This window comes from Labrus mixtus, chromosome 5 (assembly GCF_963584025.1).
Source record: "Labrus mixtus chromosome 5, fLabMix1.1, whole genome shotgun sequence".
In the NCBI taxonomy this organism is placed as follows: domain Eukaryota; kingdom Metazoa; phylum Chordata; class Actinopteri; order Labriformes; family Labridae; genus Labrus; species Labrus mixtus.
Window position 1 is genome coordinate 32,558,261 of NC_083616.1, and position 19,527 is coordinate 32,577,787.

General features: G+C 43.7%; 2 protein-coding genes across 2 annotated transcripts in view; both read right to left on the reverse strand.

Annotated features, from left to right (window-relative positions):
• Positions 1 to 7,849, reverse strand: part of cds1 (CDP-diacylglycerol synthase (phosphatidate cytidylyltransferase) 1) — a 29,952-nt gene extending 22,103 nt beyond the window's left edge. Inside the window, exon 1 of the mRNA XM_061038993.1 lies at positions 7,535 to 7,849. Within this exon, the coding sequence (XP_060894976.1) occupies positions 7,535 to 7,603 (69 nt within the window). The 5' untranslated portion in view covers positions 7,604 to 7,849. The remainder of the gene's footprint in view (positions 1 to 7,534) is intronic.
• A 4,389-nt stretch (positions 7,850 to 12,238) lies between these two features.
• LOC132974734 (natterin-3-like) lies at positions 12,239 to 14,212 on the reverse strand. Its single transcript, XM_061038994.1, has 2 exons — positions 14,128 to 14,212; positions 12,239 to 13,466 (listed from the first exon to the last, which is right to left on the reverse strand). Exons 1-2 carry the CDS (start codon positions 14,183 to 14,185, stop codon positions 12,376 to 12,378), a joined length of 1,149 nt encoding a protein of 382 aa, XP_060894977.1. The 5' UTR covers positions 14,186 to 14,212; the 3' UTR covers positions 12,239 to 12,375.
• Positions 14,213 to 19,527: the final 5,315 nt, after the last annotated feature.

Sequence of the window (19,527 nt, forward strand, 5' to 3'; positions counted from 1 at the left end):
TGAATGTTTGTCAACACTGATTAAAGAGGATGCACCTCTGCAAAAGCTTCTTTTAACGAAATTGCAGTTCAGTAACAGCGCCACAACTCCTGCTGGCTCCGAATACAATCAAAATGAGCACAGTTAAATTTGTCTGCGGGCTGAGTGTGGCTAACGTTAGCAGTGCTAGCAATGCCAGCCTTCGGTCCTCCCTGCAGGTTAACGTCCTCATGCATGTGATGACTCATTGTTCAGGTCGATATGCCAGTCTAACCTGCCCACAGCTTTATCTCCAGTTTCTAGCTCTGCTACTACGAGATGCTATCTGTTCACTGTGCTTGTTTACATCCTGGCAGTAGAGCGAGGACAGGCCCATTAGCTGCAGCTACAGCTAGTCTACGGCTACAGCTCCGGCTCAGACAGTTTACAGCCTGAGCTCTGCCGAGGTACCCTTGAGCAAGGCATCGCGCTCCCAACTGCTAAACAAAACAAGAACAAGAAATATTTGGTGTCTAGTTCGTCTCTTTTTGTTCCTGTGTTTTTTTTGAAGGTATCGATTTTGTTTGATTTCTACTGGAATCTTATTGAAGGTTAAATTGTGGCATCGTGACAGACAACCCTGAGATCTGATCCCTACAGACACAAAGATTGTTAATATGCGCAGTGCTCCTTTTTGTACTTCACTGAGTCAGAGTTTAAAAGACAAACTAACCGAGGTTATATAAACGCAGAGCCTCAACATGAAGCAGTCAGACTCCTCTGCTGTCTAAAGACATTTCTACGCTGCTCTGTACAGAGTGAAGCTGTGATCAGCAGAGCGTTAAACCGCCTGCTGCTGCTGCCATCGCCACCGGGGCTGCCGCCACTGCTACTGCTGCTGCTGCTGCTGCTGCTGCTGCTGCTGCTGCTGCTGCTGCTGCAGGGTTCAGGACATCCAGCCGGTCAGCAGACAGCTCGCCAAGGTCAGCTGTCATGTAGAGTCCTGAGCAGCAGCTAACTGTCCGGGCGACTGAACGCAGCATGGAGGGAGCGCAGCAGTGTGAAGAGCTCACACAACACACACACTCTCACACACACTCTCTCACACACACACACACACACACTCTCTCACACACACACACACACACACACACACACACTCACTCACACACCGTGTGTGACTAATTAAGGATGGTAAATACTGGCCTTGGAGATAACATAAGGAGGTTTAAATGAGTGTCTGTGTCTGTGTGTGGGATGTTTAACACACTTTAGAAACTCCACATTTTTGTTGTTGATGTTTATTTTTAACCCTAAGCTGCTGCAGGAGACGGAGCGATGCCGCAGTGACTAAATGGAAAAAACATTGGCAACATTTCAGCAGTCAACATATTCATGCAATTTAGATTCTAGATTTAGTTTTTGATAATTAAAAACAAGATATTACCACATATATTGGGTGTCTAGGACTTCGTCTTTTGTTGCAATCGTTTGATTTTTGCTAGAATCAAATTGAAGTTTAAAGTTCTGGTATCGTGACGACCCTAAAACCTTACGGAGGTTATTTTTACCCTCCAATGGAAATGTACACCAGTATGGTCTGTTTGTTTATAATCATTCTCCACTTGTGTAAAAGTAAACAAGGATTGGCTCACAGCGCTCGGCCTCCATCATGTCCCGCTGTGAACTCGTCCAGTCATGCTTCTCACATGTCTTGAATCATGAGATAGAGGGGGACGGGGGAGTTCCCCAACAGACCACCAAATACGGACAAAACGGAGGAGCTGACCATAAACTGATTAAGACACTAATGAGATGCCAAGTGTGTCCAAGACAGACACACACACACACACACACACAGCGGGGCAACAGTAACCAGGAACAAAAACATAGATGCGTGTGTGTGTGCATGTTTGTGTTGGGTGTGTTTCAGTCTGTTTTAAGTCCGAGGGCGTCCAGTGAACTCAAACTGTCAGTCAGACTCTGGATGTTGCACAAAGAGGACATCATGACGCAACAAACCCATGTTATGGTCAACAACGTCTATTTTAGTTTGAGTCGTTCTAAAATTAAGACCTGAGCAATAAGTGCACATAAACGTGTTTATTTGTAGGGCTGTCAGCTTTAACCAGTTACTCGTGATTAATTAAGGTCTGATATATTATTGCATGTTATTTTGTCCCTTCAGGCTCTCCGTAGATAGTCGTCCTCAGTGTCTCCCTGTAGTCTCAGTGATGATAAAGAAGGACACTGCTGCATCTTTGAATGTCTCATTTCACTTTAACAAACTCTCAGACAGCTCAGCTGACGAGTCCAAAGTAATATCCACCTTATGACATCACACATTGACCTTATGACATCACACATTGACCTTATGACATCACACATTGACCTTTGTTACCGTTCCTGTGAGCTGTTTGACTTCACTTTGGGATCCCTAACCACTTCCTGTTTCTGTGCTTCATGTCCTAACCTTCCATCTACCAGAAGGGCCTCACTATATTTCAAAATAAAAGCACACAGGAAGTACTCTCAGCTTAAAGGCACAGTATGTAAACTCCACCACCAGGGGGCTTTCAATCAAAACAATCACAAAAGATGGTGTCAAGGCTGGCGGGGAATTATGGCAGTGTTTCGCTCCCCCCACCCCCCACTGCTGATGAAAACAAACTCTGAACATATCATGAGTGCCAAAAGAACCAAAACTAAAAAATTAACTTTTGTTATAAGACAGTTGCGCAAGAGAGGAATAATTCCATCAGAAATTGTGGTCATAGTCCGGCACAAGTCAGACAATGTGCAGGACTTTGCCTTAATTTTTTGGTAACTAAGAACAAGAAATTATCCGTTATGGGACCAATATGGGAGGCTTGGGCCCGATGTCGATATTGGGGGGGGGGAAAAATCAGATACCGATATATCCGATATATTTATTAGATCGATCAAATCTGTAAAGATAGATAGATAGATATAAACACATTTATTGTGTTGCTCCCTCAAATGCAGTTATCAAAAACATTAAAGATATAATGTAGACAAGATGATCACTCAGCTGGAAAGTAACTGAGCATGTACGTGCATCACCGCTCGACACTCTGATGATGCTTGTTGTAATCCATATAGCGCCCTCTGCTGGTGACTGCTAGTGTAATATAATGACTGCAGAATAAATCTAGTAATATCGCCACATATCTGCAATAAAATAAGCCGATACCGATAGTCACTGGAAATGCTGATACAGGCCGATAGTATAGGTATGGATCATTTATATTTTTGCTTGAATCTTATCGCAGTTTAAACTCCCGGTATCGTGAGGACCCTCGTGGCTTTATACAACCTTACATACTCCACTAGACTTTCCCTTCGTATCTGATAAAGAGCTTCAGGTGCGGCGGGGATATGAAAATGCTGGTCACTGTGGCGGCTCTCTTCCCACAGAGATGACCTTGTACAATTAGACCTGCACATGTGTGATTTAAAGCAGAGTTTCTGGGCCATGTTGAACTCTTTGGCTTAGAGTATCAGTCAGAGCTCTTCCCTCTGTGAGGTGACTTAATCTGTGGGTGGGGGAGGGGATTGCTCAACCACCTCTGCATGCATGCATTACTCAGGGTGGTGGAGCTGTTAGGTGGGGTCGGCTGTGTCTGACCTTTGGAACAGTCTCACAGAGGGAAGGACTCTGACATACGAGGAGATGTAGACTGGCTGCCGACCTCGGAGAGCTGACACAACAGATTGAAACAGGATTTACTTTAAGGCAATTACTCCGGATCCACTCAAAGACTTTTAAATGTGGGAGATTTAGTCGTCCAGACACAAGGATGCATCCATCAAAACAAAGCCTACACAGATCAAAACTGAAATATGAAGACTCATCGTCTGCCTGACAGCACTGAAGAATGTTATTAAAGATGTATAATAAAGGCTGGTATCTAAATATTAGATCACTCAATAAATTCATAAACAATGCAACAACAATAGAAGCTCCCACTGTTGGGTAATTCTTGATTCAAAAGTTGCCGATGCATTGCACAAATACGATACGACGCTGCTGTGATTTCTTACAAACTGCTTCTGTGTTTTCATTGGCTGTCAGCCTGTGAGGCCCGGCTCACACTGCAGGAGTTTTTAAATTTGGGCCGCATCACACACATAAGGAGAATTTTAACAGATCTTCTTCTCTATAATCTGAAGCATGCTAACACTAAAATGCTAAATGGACTTGAGTTTGTATATTTTCTTTTTCTAGTCTTCTGATTACTCAGAGCGCTTTCACACCGCAGGTCACACCTACACATTCACACTCTGATGGTAGAGGCTGCTGTGTAAAGAGTCCATCAGTAATAACTCATCCATTCACACACATTCACACACTGATGGTAGAGGCTGCTGTGTAAAGAGTCCATCAGTAATAACTCATCCATTCACACACTGATGGTAGAGGCTGCTGTGTAAAGAGTCCATCAGTAATAACTCATCCATTCATACACATTCACACACTGATGGTAGAGGCTGCTGAGTAAAGAGTCCATCAGTATTGACTCATCCATTCATACACATTCACACACTGATGGTAGAGGCCGCTGAGTAAAGAGTCCATCAGTATTAACTCATCCATTCACACACATTCACACACTGATGGTAGAGGCCGCTGAGTAAAGAGTCCATCAGTGTTAACTCATCCATTCATACACATTCACACACTGATGGTAGAGGCCGCTGAGTAAAGAGTCCATCAGTATTAACTCATCCATTCATACACATTCACACACTGATGGTAGAGGCCGCTGAGTAAAGAGTCCATCAGTATTAACTCATCCATTCATACACATTCATACACTGATGGTAGAGGCTGCTGAGTAAAGAGTCCATCAGTATTAACTCATCCATTCATACACATTCACACGCTGATGGTAGAGGCTGCTGAGTAAAGAGTCCATCAGTATTAACTCATCCATTCATACACATTCACACGCTGATGGTAGAGGCCGCTGAGTAAAGAGTCCATCAGTATTAACTCATCCATTCATACACATTCACACACTGATGGTAGAGGCCGCTGAGTAAAGAGTCCATCAGTATTAACTCATCCATTCATACACATTCACACACTGATGGTAGAGGCCGCTGTGCAAAGAGTCCATCAGTATTAACTCATCCATTCATACACATTCACACACTGATGGTAGAGGCCGCTGTGTAAAGAGTCCGTCAGTATTAACTCATCCATTCATACACATTCACACACTGATGGTAGAGGCCGCTGAGTAAAGAGTCCATCAGTATTAACTCATCCATTCATACACATTCACACACTGATGGTAGAGGCCGCTGTGTAAAGAGTCCGTCAGTATTAACTCATCCATTCATACACATTCACACGCTGATGGTAGAGTCCATCAGAGTAACTCATCACAATCTAACATCACAGACTAGAGGGTTTTATTGAGGTTATCGTGCTTGACGGAGGAACCACCAACTCACATGACCTCATGTAAACAACGGAGCCGGCGGTTAAATTTGTGATTTTAATCATTTGTGTAGAGAGAAAAATATAATTTGAGTGAAGAAATGTCTGAAGAGACGCGGACAACATGGGTTGTCTGTTCTTCAGGGAGAGCTGGAGGTCAGATTGAAACCGTCAGATGCATCTCAGGTGTCTAGCCGCCCGTGCAAGTTGTGTCCTGCCGCTGGTCGCCAATACTGTCTACTTGTTACTGTCCTTCCTCTTCCGTCGCGGTAATTGTAGTCACACAAGACTCCCGGACAAAACCGTTCATGACGTAATCGTCAAGATTCTAAATTCTAAATATCAAACGTGTTTGAAATAAATCAGGGCATCCCCGATGATCTCCGAACAGATCGGGGACGCCAAGATAGATCTTTATACGACTCACACTACACGATTGTCAGGAAGGAATCAGACCACAAAGTCAGAGTCCGGCTTTATCGATAAGAGAACCCAGGTACTCATAACTCTGAACTTGATTGATGGTCTATAAAGAAGATGTGAAGCCACCTTGATTTCATCCATAAGAAGCCACAAGTTCAGCATCTTTACTGCTGCCAGTTTGTTTTTGTTTTTATGTGGAGCCAGCGGTGAGGAGGGGGAGGAGCTATAGAGGTGCAGGTATCACGTCTTCGCTAAACGCTAATTCATCATCTGGCTAATTGTAATAGTTCAACACAAGAAAGTGAACAACCAAAACACTCCCTGACATCACTACGGGGGAAAAGACAACAACAACCCTGACTCTCATGAACGGGCCGCCACATATACATCAATGTATGCAGGGTGACGGTGGCCTAGTGGTTAGTTCGACCGCCTTTTGCACACAATCCTCAAAGCGGGCAACCCTGGTTTGAATCCGACCTGTGGCTCCTTAGCCCGCATGTCACTCCCTACTCTCTCTCCCTCCCTGGTTTCTGACTCTATCCACTGTCCTGTCTCTGTAATGGAGGCAGAATAAGCCTGAAAATAAAACCTTTAAAACAATGAATCAATGAAACGGTGAACGAGCAGACAGGCACTGAAAGCTGTGGATCAGTGCTAACGTATACATAGAACAATGCATCTATTTCATAAGACATCTGCAAAGGAGTGCAAAGGGTCCATCAAAAACCTAACGTGCAAACATACAACGCTTACCAGACCTTCCCCTAGCAAACGTTTGTTTTCTATAATATGATCAACACTATCAAAAAGTAATATAAGAGTAATATAAGAGTCTAACATAGGTTTCCTGTGATGAATGTTTTTGTAAGCTGCTCATGGATGCTTTGAATTGGACACTTTACACTGTTTAAATTATTCTATATTTTGTATATTCAAATAATTATTTTTTTAATTTTACATTATATTCTATTTTACTGTATATATGTGTATTAGTAATCTGAGTGTTTATTGCATGGCCTTGCGGAACAGTCTTTACATTTCACTGCACATCTGTATGAGCATGTGACAAATACAAATCTTGAATTCCCCTCTGGATCAATAAAGTATCTATCTATCTATAAAACTCTAAATCTAAATTAAACAAAAGTAAACACACTGTGGTAAACATCTTTGGGGCATTTTGACTGTTTTAATGCAGCTCCAAGGTTTTAACAGTTCTGAGACTTAGAGAGAAACAAACCCAAACATTAACTATGTAAGCTAATATTTCAAGCCCCAAATAAAGGCCCCTTCCTCCATTCGGGGGCCCCTGAGCACCTCATTATCTCTACAAAAACCAAGAGGCCTCCCACCAGTACACCTGTTCTGTAGCTCAGATTCACCTGTCCGGCTCTACAGCTGACCGTCAGTGACCTGAACGCGCCATGTCTACGTCAGTTTCGCGATGACAGGGTGGAAATGTCGTGACATTCCCGGCCGTGTTGATGAGTCCGTGAACGTCTCACCGAACAGCCGTTACCGTGTCGATGTCGCTGCGGGATTACGGCTAGCTAACTAACTAGCCCACTTAGCTTGTAATGCTAATAAACCCTGACACCCCAACGGCAGAAACAACCTGTCAAACCGGCTGCGAGGCCGAGCTCCAGGCGGTTAAACCGGTTCAGCCTCGGTTCGGTTTACCTTGTCGCTGATATTCTCGGTGCTGTCAGGGTCTCCTCCGCCTCCGCCGCGCTTCCTCAGCTCCGTCATGTTTCTCTCGTTTCGCCGCCGGGACGTTAATGTGTCACATAAGCCGACTCCCGGTGGAGGAGGGGGGGAGAGCGGGGCTAAAACCTCGGGGGTTTCCGGGGTAACGTCCTGGATTCTAACCCGGGTCAGACTTAAAAAGCTCGCTCCGTGAAGGTCAGCCCTCCTGAAAGTCAGCCGGTGAGGAGATACTAACGAGCCTCGTACTGCGTGTGTTTGTTTATCACCGCAGTCCCCGTCCCTCCTGCTCCCCTCCTACCGTCGTCAGGGCACAGGAAACAAGCACACACTGCATCCGGTAGCGACCTTCAGAATAAAAGCCTGGCCTAGTACGTTAATACAGTTTATAGTTGAAAAAAGTGGTTTTAGGGTTTAGTTACTCTTAGAGAGACCTTTAAACGTTGATACGAGTCAAGTAAAACAAAAAAATCTAATGACTTTAAGATATATCTCAAACAGAAATTCTAGTCTTTGGCACCAGGGATGGGTCCAGACTTTATATGACTGGGGTGGCTCATGGGGCACTGACTTATTCAGAGGTGGCAAACTACACAATAATATCTAGGCTACTTCCTCACATAGACTGTAAAAATAATTCCTATAATAATATTATTATAATATTATATATTATTATAATTATTATTATTATTATTATTATTATTATTACATTATTTTTATATTATTAATAATAATTCCTCACAGGAGATAATGGAAACATTTATATCTTCTGCACTTAATTCATTAATGACACAAAAACAAGACGTCTGTTCACAAGTCACAATTTAATGTACTTATGTACTAAAATTAATTTACTGCCAATGTTTTGGGCTCAAAAAATTGCCAGTTAGTTCATTGATAATACAACAGTGTGCATTACTTTTCTATGCATCTGCCTTATGGAAAATATGTGCCAATTATTTATTTGCAATTTAAAGTATAAAAAAGATAACATGCTACATAGATATTGTAACAATTGTAATGTACTTTTAAGACATACTGTGTTGCTAAGTCACTAGAGGAGCGAAGTCACTTGCGGAGGTCTGTGGCCAAGCTCATGTTTTCCCTTTGCCTCGTAACTCAACAGTAACGTGAGGGTTCATGAGGTTAGGACACTATTTTGCTCATGTATGATAAAAAGGTAGCTGTAAAACCGGGCTTTGTGAGGTTGATGTGTAGTTTGTAATAAACAGCGAGAATGGTGGAAACCCCTGACACGCGTGTGTGGTTGTGCACTTTTGACAAACTTTACTGTCTCTGACGCTCTCCAGAACATCGCGATCACCCCCCAAACACACACACACACACACACACGCACACAATCAGCAACTACTGTTAATACTTCAGTGTGTCTAATTGATCATTCATTGACATTTATTTTGAAAAACTAAACAAACAGCTTCAGGTCTCAGTCAGTGTTTGTTCATCTGACTTCACACAGGTCTTCTGCTGCTGCAACTCTCTCTCCCTCTCTGTGTGTGTGTGTGTGTGTGTGTGTGTGTGTGTGTGTGTGTGTGTGTGTGTGTGTGTGTGTGTGTGTGTGTTCTTGGTTGAGCTCTGCTCCATGCTGCGGTAGACTTGTAACCAGTAACAGTTTCCTAACTGTGTGATGAAATACTTTACCTGCTTCCCTCATACTTGTGTATTCATATGAAAAGTCTTCGCTCTGCAACCCACTCACAAAACATATTTTTGTTATCTGTTCCCAAAGTGTGTCTTGAAACGGGAAAAAGGAGTTTTAGGTACACTGCTCCGGCGGTCTGGAATCTCCTGGAGGATCTGTGTCTTTGGGAGCTGGTCTCTTTAAATCTTTTTAAAAGCAGATTGAAGGTGTTGGACGAAGATGCTTCGGGTTGTAGATGCTCTGACTGGTGACTTTCTGCTCTGTGACTCAGGAGATGTTGATCTGTTTGTAATTACTCTGTGTTTTATGTCTGTAACATTTTGTTGCTGCCCCACGTAGCCAGGACACTCTTGTAAATGAGATTCTTATTCTCAATGAGGTTTCACCTGGTTAAATATATTTTAAATAAAATAAATATTTATGTGATGCATTCAAAGGACACATCTTCAACTTCTTTGTTTTATTTTTTTTAAAGATTTAAAACATTGTAAACACCCTTTTCTCCCTGTTTCCTCTTTTCTGGCTGATGTGGTTTGTAGAAAACAGTCACTGAAATAAAAGTAGAACATAAATGTTTCCAGTACGATGTCCTGTAATCCTCTTGTTGACAGCCCATATATCGGCATATTAATGATAATATATTTTAAAGGTGACATATCCTCCTCCTCTTCTTCAGTTTAAATAAGTCTCAGAGCTCCTCTTCAACATGTGTGTGAAGTTTCTTGTTCTGAATCCACTCTGATCCTGTATTTGATCATGTCTATAAACCCCTCTATTTCAGCCCTGCTCAGAACAGGCTGTTTCTGTGTCTGTACCTTTAAATATGTAAATGAGCTGTGTCTGACCACGCCCCCTCTCTGGAAGGGCTCGGGTGTCTCGGTACTTTCTCGCTCCATGTCCTATTGTTTACGGTGAGAAGGCAGACTCAGAGGGCAGAACAAACACCTAGCTGTGGGAGTGTCACCCACCTGGGGGAGGGGCTACAGCCCTTTGTGATGTCATGAAGGGAAAATCTCCAATCTCACCTCTTTGAGCACACCCTCATCCCAGCCGCTTCACATTTAACTACAAACCGCCCCAATGCCTGCTGGATGTCCCAGCATGAAGAAGTCGACAAAACCACATAATTTCCTTAAACTTTTAAATTATTCTATTAAAAATCAAGCATCAAACATAGAAGTCCTATAAGCACTTAATATTTGGCATTTCGTGTTTTAATTAATAGAAATTGCAGTCATCTCCTTCACACGGTCAAAATTGCAAAAAAACATTGGCAACATTGGAATTTATGTGTATGTGCTCCAAATGAATGAAACATGACTCTGTCCGTCACATAACATTGTTATGACCAGCTCGCTTAGGCCATAACAGTCAAGGGGGGGGGCCACACTTATTTTTAGTGCCCATCTGCAATCACAGGTAGGTGGGCGGGGTCTCCTTAGCAACCAGCAGGCATACCACCACCAACCACCAGAGGGAGCCAAAACTCTGAAACATAAAAGAACATCAACACTACCAAGCAAAACACCATGGTCAGGGCCGTCACAAACATAAGGTCATGTTTTCTTTTAGTCTTTTTATTTTAACATTAATGTCATGTCATTTTTTATTTTGTACTTTCTGTCCTGTCTTCCAGATCGTGCTCCTCATATTTACCCTTCCTGATTGTACTCACCTGCGTCACCTGAGTCAGAAACGAGGGAGAGAGAGAGTGGGGAACGACACGCGGAAAAGGAGCCACAGGTCGGACCCAAACCTAGGCCGCCTGCCCAGAGGACCACAGCCCTCACACATGGGGCGCACGCACCCACCACCAGGCTGCCGGCGCCCCAACTGTCTGTGTATTTAAACCCAGTGTGGCGTCCCTCATGTTGCCAGTTTGTTGCATGCTCCATCCTGTCACTTTGTCCCAGAATTCTGTCCACAAAGTTTTCTAGGGTTTGACCATTGTCTGATTTTTGACTGTTGCCCTTTTTTTAGCCTGCTCCTTTTTTTGGATTTGTTTCCCTCACTGACTGATTTCCTGTGTAACGACCTGGACTGTGTGTTAAACTTTAATTTGTATTGCAATCTGCCCATAGGTGAGTGGTATTTTGGAGTCTTAAGAAACAGCTGTTGGATACCTCTAATGACAGAGGTTATTCTCTCCAAAGGAGCACCTGAATCAACCTCATGGATCTTCGTGATTGCACTTAGATTTGATGCATTTTTTGGCATTTAGGACACTAAGACTCCTGGGTATCTGATCAAAGATGGAGGGTCACTGCATTGAGCGCTCTTTCCTCATGAGCTGCACTGAGCACACCCTCAGACTGGCTGGGAAGATAGCCTCCGACCCTTTGCATGTCCTACATGAGGAGTATCAGCACCTGCCCTCTGGGAGGCGTTTTAGGGTGCCAGACTGGAAGAGGAACAAGTACTCTTTCATTCCTCACTCCATATTACTGCTGAACAAACAGTAGAGCGGAGGCAGGTCAAACCCCACCCCACACATTCCCAATCATTAATGTACCCAACCGGGGCTGCACATGGACTGTGAGCACTTTCATGGACAATCTCCTAACATTATATATTTATATATGTCACTCCTGAACTGTGAAATTAAATGTAACTTATCCTGTTTTTATGTTCGGTCTTTTGAGTGTCATGTGATCTAATGGGGTGTGAGGATTTCTGAGCTTGTAATGCAAGACAAGTTTCCATGCAAACGGATGATAACATGTTATCTAATCTTATATGTAATGGCAGCTCAAAAACTCCCCGTTCAAATCAGTCAAGTCGCCCAGCGTTTCGATCACTGATGCTAAAGAAATATCGTGTTAATCTGCTGATGTTGTTCAAAGCTACAGACAAAACGTTCCACTAAAGCAGAGGAGTTAACCCCACACCTGATAGAACTCTTCACTGTGCACAGTGAGGCTTTAACATCCAAACAAAAGACAAAGAGAAAACTTAGAGCGGAGGAGGACTTTAAAATGCCATCATGTGATTTTATTCAACTTCACACGATTCATAAAGGTATAGGCACAGATCTATAATCATATTCAGTTTATGAGACTGCTTTTATTTGTCTTTGGGCCAAAGTGTCATCATTGTTAAAAAGTGGAAGTTAATCAAACATGCAGATAAATAATTTCAATCATAATGTTGGACTTTACATTTCATGCTCATGGTTTGAGATGTCTAGAGGTTCACATTTATCATGCACCACCTCAACTTTTCCAACCTGAACACCACTATACGTCCCAGTGATGGACGTGGTGTGGATCTCCCCGTTACCATAGGTGCGTCTGAGGCGTGCAGTGAACGGGATGGTGAGCTTGTTCTTATGTCGCATCATATTAACGGAGCAGGATGTGTTAGGAGGGGCTGTGAGCTGCACAGTAACAGTATCAGTGACACTTTCTGTCACAGTGTTACCCATGGAGTACTGGAATGTTGTTTCAAAGCTGATCTCAATACCTCCTTCAGCAATGAAGGGGACACCGACTGTGAAGGTTGTTTTAACCCCAGCTGTGATAGAAAAACTGAAGTCCCACCTTTGAGTCACCTGATACGTCTGTGAGAGGGTGTCTGTCCTCACCGCTGGGTGGGATTCAAGGTTCTTGAGGGTGGACACACGCATGATCTCTGTGGGATATTTGAACTTATCTAATTCATCAGCGATGTATCTGACATTGTCAATCTGCTGTCTGACTATATTCTCACTGATAGTCAGGACCTGGTAGCCATTGTATGAATATTCATAACCCTTCCAAGGCAAGTAGAGGCGCTTGTAATGAGTATCAACCTTACCAAGTCCATATTTGTTCTTCCCTACATATATGTTCTCTCCAGGGCTGGTTATCACTGAATTCTTGGGCACTGAACCATATGAATCATCCTTCCACTCCAGGATCTCAAAGTTGTCTTTGTTCACCAGAATCTCAAACGGGTAACCAGTATATTCTGTCCCTGCGTCGGCATAGTGGCAGTAAGTACCCGAACTAGGGGAATAAAAACCAGCATGACGGTTGTATTTGCAGACATAATCAGTACGACCAACATAATCATTGTAAAAGGAAACTGAATTGTTTGGGAGAGAGTTCTTCCAGGTCACCCATTCCAGGAAAGAGTCTCCATCTGGCATGACGATGGGGGATTGAACCTCCCTCCGCTGTCTGAACATAGCCACAGTCACAAGACGAGGATCCATTTCAACTGGTGAGTTCACTGTGATGTTAGGACTGCCAATTGGATCTGATTCTATGAAGGAGACCGAAGAGAAAAAAGGAAACAGCACTTTACTTTAATAGCTGGGTAAAAAAAGAGTGAAAGGTTACCTTGGAGAGATGTGTCACGAACTGGCTCGAAGTAAGTGACAAAGGAAGGGTATCACACATGAAACAAGGTTTAAAGGAAGTTAATTTATTATCAAACTAAAGTTAAAACAATCATAATTAGGTAAATCAGTCAAATCAGTCATGAATGCAATGTATGGATGAGTGTAGTGTTGTAGAGTGCAAACAAACGCAAACCAGTTAGTGGAGGCCTGAGAGAAAGAGAGGAGAGACACAAGTTAGAGTGGAAGCCACTTATAAGCAGAGTCCTGATGGACTCAGGTGGACCCAGTTTGACTAATGGCCTTCCTGACTCCGCCTACTGTCTGCCAAGCCAGGAAGCCAAACAAATGCAGACAGAGGGCAGGACGTCACAGATGACACAAAGAAATTGTTACAAACAATACTTTTCATAACAATAAATAGGGGTGCAGATAGCCTAGCGGTTAAGTCGCGTGCCCCATGTACAGAGGCTGTAGTCCTCGTCGCAGCGACTGTAGGTTCCAATCCGATCTTTGCTGCTCTCTCCTCTCAACACTTCCTGTCTCTCTTCAGCTGTCCTATCTTATAAAGACGGTAATGTTTACCATTTCTCTGTTCTGTGATGCTCGTGATGTCCAGAGGACTGGCTGAAGACAGAGCCATCAGGGGCAAGAAGCAACAACACGGCCGGCTTCATCTGGAGATGAAACAAACATCCAAACACCAAAGTCATTGTTAGTTACCAGAAGTTTATAACATTACATTAAAGCAACTCTTAAAGAAGACTGGACAAGACAGTGTTGAGCTATTAACACAGACAAGTCTTTAATGGATCAATCACCCAGCTTTACTGTTGTGTATATACATTTCACTGTTTTAAGTACTGGGGTCCCACAGGGCTGCGTCTTATCACCCATCCTCTTTTCCATCTATACAAATCAAATAACATGTGGGGGGGGGCTGAACACCTGACACCGCACAGCCTCTCTCTGGGCCGATCATGCTGGAAGGGCAGGTGGTGGAACAGGTCAATGTCTTCAGGTACCTAGGCACTTAGATCGACCACCACCTGTCCTCCACACACCATTTAGACTTATCTATAAGAAAGCACCAAAGCCCAACTGTCAGGACTTTAAATTGCGGGCAGCAGAAAGGAAAGCGGTCTGCATCACTGAGGACGCTTCACATCCCCTTCACCACTCATTTCAGCTGCTCCCCTCAGGCAGCTTCAGAGGACCATTAGATATCTGTGACATTGTTAAGTCATACTCCTTTGTGCTTCAGATTTACAGTTTCACTAATCCAACCAACACTTACTGATCCTGAGAGAAAAATCAAAAGTACTCACCATCACTGTGTCCATCCTTTGATGCAGCTCTGCTCACTATCAGGTTTATAAAGAGAAGATGAGTGACGCACGATGTTGGTGAACCAATCCTTTAACTACTTTGACTGGCTCTGATATCAAACAGTAAAACAGTAATGATTAACAAGCTCTAAAGTAGGTTCAGTGTGGTTTTCTGATCTTGTTCTCCTCCAGTGTCTACGCTGCTCAACAGAATTTTAAACTGGTTTGACAAATCGTGTTTTTTTTAAAACAGATTTTCTATAACAGTTATATTTAATCAGTTATGGAGTTACCAAATAACGTAACTTGTATTATCAACTGGGGCACCAGTCGATATGTCGTCATCGACAAACAATGTGAAACTAGATGAAAATAAACATTAACTACAGAATCAACACTTTTTTTTTTTTTAAAGATTTGTTTGTGGCCATTTTGGGCCTTTATTGGAGAGAGATAGGACAGTGGATAGAGTTGGAAATCAGGGAGAGAGAGAGAGAGGGGAATGACATGCGGGAAAGGAGCCACAGGTCGGATTGGAACCTGGGTCGCCCGCTTGGAAGACTACAGCCTCCATACACTGCTCCACCAGACATACTGTGTTGCTAAGTCACTAGAGGAGCGAAGTCACTTGCGGAGGTCTGTGGCCAAGCTCATGTTTTCCCTTTGCCTCGTAACTCAACAGTAACGTGAGGGTTCATGAGGTTAGGACACTATTTTGCTCATGTATGATAAAAAGGTAGCTGTAAAACCGGGCTTTGTGAGGTTGATGTGTAGTTTGTAATAAACAGCGAGAATGGTGGAAACCCCTGACACGCGTGTGTGGTTGTGCACTTTTGACAAACTTTACTGTCTCTGACGCTCTCCAGAACATCGTGAACCAAGAGGCACAGAGCCAAACCGTTATGAGATGTAAAGAAAACTACGAGCAGCCAAAAATAACCCAGAATAGTTTTTTGTTTATTTACACAACTTCCACCTCTGACATGGAAAATAGCCAATCACAGTTTAGGGTTTTCTGGGTCAGTTGGCTCAGTTGGTAGAAACACACACACACACACACACAATCAGCAACTACTGTTAATACTTCAGTGTGTCTAATTGATCATTCATTGACATTTATTTTGAAAAACTAAACTAACAGCTTCAGGTCTCAGTCAGTGTTTGTTTGTCTGACTTCACACAGGTCTTCTGCTGCTGCAACTCTCTCTCCCTCTGTGTGTGTGTGTGTGTGTGTGTGTGTGTGTGTGTGTGTGTGTGTGTCTGTGTGTGTGTGTGTGTGTGTGTGTGTGTGTGACCTGCTTCCCTCATACTTGTGTATTCATATGAAAAGTCTTCGATCTGCAACCCACTCACAGTCCATGGCTCACTGAAGTCATAAGAGAGCAAAGAGCAGGGCTGAAGTCAGCAGAGAGAAAATGGCAAAAATCTAAACCGTCCGCTGACCTCAATGACTATAAGCAAAGACTTGTCTCATTCTCCTCCAGCCTGAAAACGGCCAAGACAACATATTATCAGAACAAGATATGCATTGCCACAGAAACAACAAAAATGTTTTCTGCTTTTAACTCACTGCTTCAACCACCTCCTCCTCCACCCTCCGATCTGTTCACACCAGACATGTTTGCCTCGTATTTTACTGAAAAGGTTGCAACCATCAGTAACCAGTTTTCTGAGCCTGACCAACTCAGCCCGAAGGCACCAACCAGAAGTGCCTCACTCGACTCATTCTCCTCTCTGACTGAGGATGAAGTCTCTAAGCTTGTGCTAGACTCTCGGCACACCACCTGTCCTCTGGACCCAATACCATCAAGCCTCCTGCAGACCATTTCCTCTCTGCTTAATGCTGCACTTAAGCATATCATCAACTCCTCTCTGTCAATGCGTGTGTTCCCCACCGCATTCAAGCAAGCTCGGCTCACCCCTCTGCTCAAAAAACCCACACTAAACCCAGCCCAGGTTGAAAACTACAGACCGGTTTCTCTTCTGCCCTTTCTGTCAAAAATACTTGAGTGCACAGTCTTTAAGCAAGTCTCTGAGTTCCTGTCCAGAAACGATCTGTTTGACCCAAATCAGTCAGGCTTTAAGCGGGGCCACTCTACTGAAACTGCACTACTGTCAGTAACAGAATCACTACGAGCTGCAGGTCAGTCCTCAGTTCTATTACTGCTAGACCTGTCTGCTGCCTTTGACACAGTCAACCATCAAATCCTCCTATCCATGCTCTCTGAACATCTCAGGATCTGCCCTCTGCTGGTTCTACCTCTCTGGGCGATCCTTTAGAGTGTCGTGGAAGGGAGAAGTGTCCAAAGCGCACAACTTATCCACAGGGGTACCTCAAGGTTCAGTGCTTGGTCCCCTTCTCTTCTCCATATACACAAGCTCACTTGGTTCAATAATCCGCTCTCATGGCTTCTCATACCACTGCTATGCTGACGATACCCAGCTCTTCAGTCACACTCCTCATCAGTGCGACCAACATAATCAATGTAAATAGAAACTGCATCGTTTGGGAGAGAGTTGTTCCAGGTCACCCATTCCAGGAAAGAGTCTCCATCTGACATGACGGCAGACGATTGAACCTCCCTCCGCTGTCTGACCAGCCTCTGCTGTCTGAACGTAGCCACAGTCACAAGACGAGGATCCATTTCAACTGATGAGTTCACTGTGATGTTAGGACTGTCTTTTGGATCTGATTCTATAAAGGAGACAGGAGAAAAAAAGGAAACAGCACTTTACTTTAATAGAAGGGTAAACAAAAGTCTTTAATGGATCAATCACCCAGCTTTACTGTTGTATATACATTTCATTGTTTTAATTACTGGGGTCCAACAGGGCTGCGTCTTATCACCCATCCTCTTTTCCATATACACGAATTTCATCATTTTTCAATAAAAAAAGATAAAACCACAAATACTGGACAAAAGTTGGTGTGTCTCATTCCTCCAAGTGAGTATTAGTTATAAATATTGATTTGAGGATAGTTGGTCATAAAACATGGAAGTTATTGAAGAAAATTGATTAAAATATGGATGTTGTTGAAACAGTAATTTATTGATGGTCCCTAAAGTCGGTCTCCATCGGCTAGGGCGAGCGCCGGGAGAGGATTTTACCTTCCTCCTACCATCTCTCGTGGAGACGAGTGTGAGGTTTACGAAGCTGGCTCCAGCGTGAATGTCTGTCTAATATCCAACAAAAGGTTATTTTAGTGGAGTTATCCTTACCAGCCAGACAAGACGGCTGCTTTATAACACACAGTGTGTTGTAAGAGTGTCAATATTTGCAGACTTCACCCCGGCTGTTGCCAAGAAGCGGGCTGGTTTCGGGGAAGTGAAGCGCTTGCTGCGCGCCTGCCCGGGGGTGGCGTTTGGCCTTTGAGGACAATTTGAGGACCCGGCACTCGCGGCAGATTTCATCCAAAAATGCCTTAAACACGGTGGCCTTAAACACGGTCCACATGTTCCACGCTATGCGGCTCAACAGCTCAAGGCATTTTTGGATGAAATCTGCCGGGTCCTCAAATCTGTGAGTGGACGCTTCACTTCCCCGAAACCAGCCCGCTTCTGGGCAACAGCCGGGGTGAAGTCTGCAAATATTGACACTCTTATAACACACTGTGTTATAAAGCAGCCGTTTTGTCTGGCTGGTAAGGATAACTCCACTAAAATAACCTTTTTTTATGTCACTTTTCTTTAAAAAACATATTGGTAATAGTGAGTAGATACTGTAGATGCCATCCTACTATAATGTTATACAATGATACAGTTTTGCAGGATTGTGCATGTACGAATGTGAGGGTGTGTATTACCCCTATTTGTTGGAGTGTTGGGGACATAGGCGCAGAAAGTCGAGCACCCACGGGCACCCACTGGTAAACACAAACAAATGGCAGCTGCCAGAACAGCTTTGTTGGCGATTCTTTCCTCAATCCAGTACCTTTCATTTCAGGGATTGGCCATCCGAGGAAGCACCGATGAGGAGTCAAACTTGACCCAGTTGTTAAACTTGCGTGCTCAAGACATACCGGAGATACAGACATGGCTTGCACGTAAGGAGAGCAGGTGGCTCTCTCATGATGTCCTGAACGAGATGACAGAAATGTTTGCCCATGATGTGCTGAGAACCATAATAGAAGAATTAAAATCTGCTGAGTTTTTCTCTGTGATTATGGACGAGACAGCCGACATAACAGTCAGGGAACAGGTGTCTGTCTGCTTCCGTTTTGTTGCTAAAAATCTGGAGCCAGAGGAACTTTTCGTTGGATTTTACGAGACATCAAAAACAACAGCAGAAGCGCTGTTTCAGCTGCTAAAGGATGTTCTGTTGAGATTCTCACTGCCAGTTCAGAAATGTAGAGGACAGTGCTACGACGGCGCATCAAATGTGTGTGGCATTAGAACTGGTTTGCAAGCTCGCGTGCTAGAACAGGAGCCCCGAGCACAGTACATCCACTGCACTGCACATTTGGTGAATTTAGTTGTGCATGATGTCGCCCAAAATATTCCTGCATGTCGCAACTTTATGTCACTTATTTGTGACATGATAACCCTCATCAGAAATTCACCTAAGTGTCTCTCCTGGTTCCAAGGGTTTCAAGACAAAGACACACCCTCTTTGCGACCTCTGTGCCCGACATGCTGGACGGTGAAGGCGGCCTCAT

Excerpts from the sequence above, each read along its gene's own strand:
- LOC132974734 (XM_061038994.1), bottom strand. The coding sequence starts at position 14,185 with ATGGCTCTGTCTTCAGCCAGTCCTCTGGACATCACGAGCATCACAGAA. Across the intron at positions 13,467-14,127 it reads CATCACAGAACAGAGAAATG|AATCAGATCCAATTGGCAGT; the intron begins GTAAACATTACC and ends TCTCCTTCATAG.